Source organism: Apis laboriosa, unplaced genomic scaffold (genome assembly GCF_014066325.1).
Source record: "Apis laboriosa isolate Shangri-la unplaced genomic scaffold, ASM1406632v1 scaffold42_cov153, whole genome shotgun sequence".
NCBI lineage: Eukaryota > Metazoa > Arthropoda > Insecta > Hymenoptera > Apidae > Apis > Apis laboriosa.
Genome location: NW_025223257.1, coordinates 2,329,165 through 2,335,304, shown reverse-complemented (window position 1 = coordinate 2,335,304; position 6,140 = coordinate 2,329,165). Strand labels below are relative to the sequence as shown.

Below are 6,140 nucleotides of genomic sequence, written 5' to 3'. Positions count from 1 at the left end.
AAACCCCGGACATCCTTCTGGCTTACGAACGCCCACGCGTTGCTAAAAAATTGCAATCTTCGAGATAAAAAGAGAAAAAAGAAATAAAAAAAGAAATCGAAATAAAAAAGGGAGAGAAGGGTGGACACACGACCATACGATACCCAAGTTTCACGCCCCCGCACTCACACAGAGAAACGTAGCGAGTATAGAACGGTCGACGAGTCTCGTACGCTCGCAGGAAGGTCGTTTTCTTTCCTCTACGCCTCGTAAGTTTACTACGCCGACTTTACACAACGGCACACGCGTCCCGTCCCCTTCAGTCGTAGCACAGCTCTCGTCGCGTGTGGAACGGTCGCGTATTCGGTGCGACGGGTGATTTCAACGCTGGACGAAGCGCGTTTTTTATACATTTTTTTCTTTCGTTCGTGCATCGAATTTTTCGCAATCGTTTTTCGTAATTCGGGGTATAAAAAAAAACTGCGAATATAAAAAAATAAACTCGTATTTCGTGAATCGTGAATCGTCGACGAAGATAGTTTTTTTTTCGCGTAGAGTGTATCGTACAGTGTACATCAATCCGAAAATTAATATCTTAATGGACGAAATCGAGGAGGATTTAACGACAGTGACCGTTCAATAGATAATGTGTTGTTAATCGAAGGGACATAATATCGGGGGAATAGAATTCATCTCGTAAGCGGTGTAACATCGTATTGGATGCACTCAATGCCACTTGTTCGCCAAGTGTAAACATGATTCCCGCGCATTGACGTATGCACCGGACCGCGAGTGCAAGCTGCACTCAGCTGTGAATTCGTAAAAGTGAGTACATGCGTGTGAATATTCATAACCGTTGTCGTATCGATAACGTTATCGATCCTCGTCCATCCTTCTCCGTAACACTTGAAGGTATCCTATTAGATTTAATTGGTCGGTACGCCTCTAATCGAGGGAGATATAATTAACACGATCGATTTTATTATATATTAAATTCATATCGGATAGGAAATATTCTAGAAACGTAACGTGTTGCCGCTTTTACGCATTATCGAGTTTCAAACGTAGAATAGTTGTTTATTATTAATAAGGGGGGGGTATACAGTTAACGCTGTGAGAATGGTTGCCGTGTTTTTATTCTTCTTTTTTCGCTTCCTTGTTATGGAAACATTTAACAATCAGGCCACGTATTGGCTTCCTCCTCGAGCCGTTTCACGCGTTTCGCTTGTGTTTAAGCTTCTGGCGCGCAGCTGCGTCGTTCTTACGTTGTTTACGCGACGTTCAAGGGCTTTCTCTCTATTTAGTCATACTGTTTTCGCCAATACATACGAAATTGCTACGTCGATGGCACTTACTTTTTTCTAACCACTCGGTATCAGGTTAGCTCGGCAATCACCCGCTGCTCCACGATAATTATCGAACGTCCTTCACCACGCTTCTTTCCTTTTGTGGCCTTGAGGAGGGAGCCTGAAGAGATTACCTGTTATATTAAACGTTCTATTCTCGATAAATATCGCGTATATATTATCCCTATCTGGGATGAAATAGCTTTCGAGATAAGAACGGAATCGGAACGACCTGTTTTCAAAATTTTAAATTTCCTTTGAGCATCGGAAAAAATCTAAATTTGTAATTGGTTATTATCACCGTAAATGGCTCGATCAAAATCTTTATTTTAATAAAAATCAAAATTCGTTACGATAATAACAACAATAATTTCGAATTTATAATAAATAAATCAACAACAGTAAATATCCGAAAGAATATCTAACTATCGATCATATCGTGAACATAAATAAAGGAAAGAAGAATGGAATTCTGATTCCAGGTGAGATCAAAGAGGCATGCTGAAGCACGTGTCAGTCTCTCCTTGGAGAGGGCGAGCGGACAGCGTGAGTCTCTCTTCGAGCGGAGGTACGAGTAGCTGCGGAAGCGGAAGTCCTACCCCTGGACACACACCGCCGCCTTCGAGAGCGTCCTCCTGCGCTTCACTCGCACCCCTAACCGCCCTTTCCAGCTTCTCGCCCTCCGATGCGACGTCGCAACAGGTAAATCAGCGATTGTCAAAAAAAAAAAAAAAAAAAAAGAAAGAAAGAAGAAAAAACAGGAGTTTTATTTCTTTTTATTCTCTTATTCTATTCGAAATCAAATCGCATAAAAGATCGTGATAGACGAAAGAGTCGAGCGTTTAAACGGGTAGGGAGCGAGACAGGAGGGTACAAAAAGCAATGACGTGGTTCCTAATAAAGCAAACGAGTAAAACAAAACGTTTATCCGCGACGGGCGTTGAAACGAAGTTCTCGTGAAAACGAGAATAAAACGATTCGATTACACTTTATTAACAGCTGGACCACGTGTGTCCTTGCTCGGTCGTGTTAATGAGATTCATCGACGAAAACTTTGTTCGTTATAATCCATGATTATATTTTTGATGTCGTTTAGATTACTCTCGCGATTATTCTCGATCGAGTGAAAATTTATAACGTTAAAAAATTATCGTTAGCATCGATTCATATTTCAAGTTATTTCGCTGTAGCAAATTATTTTAGTCATTAGTTAAGAAAGATAAATAGTTTAGTTTATCCCAGTTATGATATATATATATACTTTAAGCAATATTACAAGAAATATTTATCACCGATCAAGAGCATTATCAAGAGGAATTCAAGAGTAAATCTTCATTAAAGTAAAGAATTTTCGCGTGCAAAAATTGGGGACACTTTCAAACGAGCGTTAATTGATTCAAGATTTATTCTTGAATATTTTTCACCGCTTTTGATATTACCACTGACAGAAGTCAGGTTTGGGAAGAGGGTGAATTTCTCACGATCCAAGTGTCCCCAATTTTGTCAAGCTGCAACTGCAGGCAGCTCGGTTTCGCATTCCTTTTTTCGCTCATGGAAACACGACTCTCCCGAGGCCCTTGATCCAAGCAAGATGTTTAGGATGGCCAGTTTCGCCCGACATCTGGGACCGAGATCCTCGTCCATTCGAATACGAGCAAAATTTTCTACCAACACCGACGCGTTGCCTCTTTTTCATAGAATTTCGATCTTGATAACAGGTTGATTTAATTGGCACCAAGTTCGTTTCACTCGCATACCTTCATCCGCGAATCATCGTCGTCGATATACCGCCGCGTAAATAAAAATTAGGGTCACCGTATTTAAAGCGCGAACTTTGCATTATTGCCGGCATCCTAGTTTCTATAGCTCCAGATATTAAATACGCGACTGTTGAATAGCTCGGTTTTCATTGTATCTACGTTTGCCTGGCCTGTTTCGCACGAGGCCACGTCAAAGGTCGTTGCAAACGTGGTTGAATTCTTCCGTTAGCTTCTTCGAGGAGAATAACCGTGCGCCAACATCCTGGTCACAGTAGTTTGAATATTTTTGTAGCTATTCAGCGATCCCTGGAAGCCCCGTATCACTCGCCTCGAAAAGAGCTACGAAAGATGTTATCTAATTTTTACACCTTCGCGTAAGATTTTTCTACGAACTCGTGAAAAAGATATTTTAATTCTTTCTGGGAGAAGATATATCGTTTTCGAAGTTTCTTCTTTCGGGTTTTCGGTGGCCTTTCGATGTGGCCTGAGTTTATATCCTCGTCCCCAGTTTTTGTCCATGGAACCGGGAATTCTCTGTGAGAATCCCGCATGCCAACGCGTCGCACATTGCGGACGACGACTCACAATGTGAAGTGAAAAACTATACCGCCGTAACCCTGGTGGATCCACTTAATCGCGCTTGCTCCCTGTCTACCGACCTTCGTTTCTTAGTAGGTTGCTCGGTATTAAATTAGAGGAACGACTATGTTAAGAATAATCGAAACGAAAAACTTTTTTAACGCGATATGATAGAAACATTCTCTCCGCGTGAAATAATTCGTATCGATTTTTATGAAAATTTTTCCTAAAAATTGGATATGGAAAAATGTTTTAAAAAGTAACGAAAGGCTGTGTTTCTCGAAGAGAAGATAGGGAGCAATGTTTCCTGGACAAAAGATGAAGAATAAACAAGTGCGCTCCGTTATAGATACCGAATGGTAGTCCGAAATATCGGCGCCGCGTGGATTAGAGTATAATCACTTCTTATGATAACTTGTCGTCGTAGCTATTCAGTCGTCGACAGATAACGAGTTGTACTTTGATATGTTACTCCAACTGCAATTTCTTTTTCTATGTTCTTTGACCCTTGTAAGAATTCTTTTATCTTATTAAACAGAAATTTTTCACGTATCACTTTTCGTAATCGGAGTAATTTACGATAATTTTTCTTTGATTTCTCTCTCTCTCTCTCTCTCTTTTTTTTTTTTCTCTCGAAATTAAGAATCGTTGAAAGACTATTCCAATTTCGATGCAACGCGATCATAGAAACATTATCGTATTGACGATAAGATAAAGAAGCCGCGGAAGTGTCATGATCTTACGATTCCGTTTGCTGGTCGAGGAATACGTTGGAACCGGTATGTTGGAATAAAATGAAGTCTGGTCAACGTTTTTTTTTTCAAAAAACTTGCGTTGACTAACTGTAGAACGATCGCTAAGATGCTGTTGCGGCTTTTGCTATACCGCACAACTTTACGTAACTTGGACGAATGAAATGAAAAATCGTCGGTTCGCGTGCAATGATCTCGATAATGTCAATGTCTTCTCCAAAGTGGTACGTCACCACGTTCCAGAAAACATAGAAAATATGCTTGACTCTAAGCAGAAATTGACAGGGTCGTTTAATTCCTTCAAAATTAAATTTCTTCTTTTCTTCCTTCTTTCGTTACAAAATTATCGCTTTGAAAACATTTTCCCTTTTTTCTCGGCCATCAATAATGCGTTTTCTTCTTTCCTCATAAATTTTCTATCATCCGTTCCCCGAGGTACATTCTCTTCCCATAGCATCAAGGGGTATCGAGGCGAATTAAAAACCGCAAGACTTTAAAGAAACTCGATCCTGAGGAGGATCCGGATCATACCTATCCACGGCGATCCTTGATCGATCATGGTATACGCGAAATCATGTTCCACCTTTTCGTTCCGCCTCTTCATCCCGGACCTGTCCCTCGCGTTCTCGGACTTCGCAATATCCGGCGCGGCGGCCCGTGGTTCCGCCTTTCTTGTTTACGTGTACCCTTTATTCGAACCGGTCTCGATAAAACGTTGTTCTTCCATCAGAATGTTCGATTTTTATCGACTATCGGTCGATCGATCGACCTTCATCCTTGTGAATGGATTCACTCTTAGATCCTCTTTTTTCTCATTCGTCACAACAGCCTTCCTCGCTGATAAATAAATATTTGAGAGGATTTATTTTCCTTTTCTTTTTCTCAATTAGAGGATCTATGGAGATCAATACTCGATCCTCTCTTACAGATTCTTACAGATGATTATAATTATCTATTACTGGCATAGCTGTAGAATATTCCAAGGGTTTGTAGACTTTTCTTTGACGATATTTTTGACGATTGAGGTATTATAGTTTAATAGATATCGTTTATTGGGCAATGATATTTTAGAAAAATAAATTCATAATCGTCGATAACTTTCGACGATTAAATTCTTAGAATTTAGAACAATATCTAAAAGAAAGAAAAAAAAAAACTTTTAATGATCGTTAAAAGAGGCAACGAACGAAGAGGCGCTTTTTCACACTGTTCAGAACTGATCTCACTTTCAACACGACGGAACACGATTAACTTTTCTTCACGAATTTCTTGCCTGGGTAATAGCATTGTCTTCGAAACAATAATCAAAGTAGTAGTCTTTGCGCAACCAGATCTCCAACTGTCTCTGCATAAAGAAAAACTGAGTTTTTCTGGAAGAGAAAGAAGAAGAAGGGAAGAAGAAGAAGAAGATCTCGTGTCTTTCCCATCGATTGATCTTGAAGTGTGTAATAAATTGTTGTTCGATTATTACGTGCTGGGGCGCCCGCATGATATGGGAAGATGAACCAGAGTTTGGGGGGAAAAAAAACCTCGTCGCGTCTGGGCGAAGAATTTTTTTTTCTTCTACAAAAGCCGGTAGAAAGAGTGACAATACCCCATAATCAGGATACAAACGATTGCTTGACCGGTTCCAAGGATGCTCCTCTTCCAGAACGCATCGTATAATCGTCAAAGTTATGTCCTCCGCTAGAAGTCGTCTTTTTTTTTTTTTTTTTTTTTTTTTT

The 6,140-nt window shown here is 40.1% G+C and overlaps 1 protein-coding gene across 2 annotated transcripts in view; it reads left to right on the top strand.

Annotated features, from left to right (window-relative positions):
- Positions 1-308: 308 nt before the first annotated feature.
- The window catches only part of LOC122716078, a 28,593-nt gene continuing 22,761 nt past the window's right edge, over positions 309-6,140 (top strand). Inside the window, exons 1-2 of one of the 2 annotated variants that reach the window (XM_043938799.1) lie at positions 309-804; positions 1,808-2,027. In XM_043938799.1, the coding sequence (XP_043794734.1) occupies positions 1,824-2,027 (204 nt within the window). In that variant the 5' untranslated portion in view covers positions 309-804; positions 1,808-1,823. Of the gene's footprint in view, positions 805-1,807; positions 2,028-6,140 lie in introns of those variants that run through there. The other variant, XM_043938800.1, reaches the window with a different exon arrangement.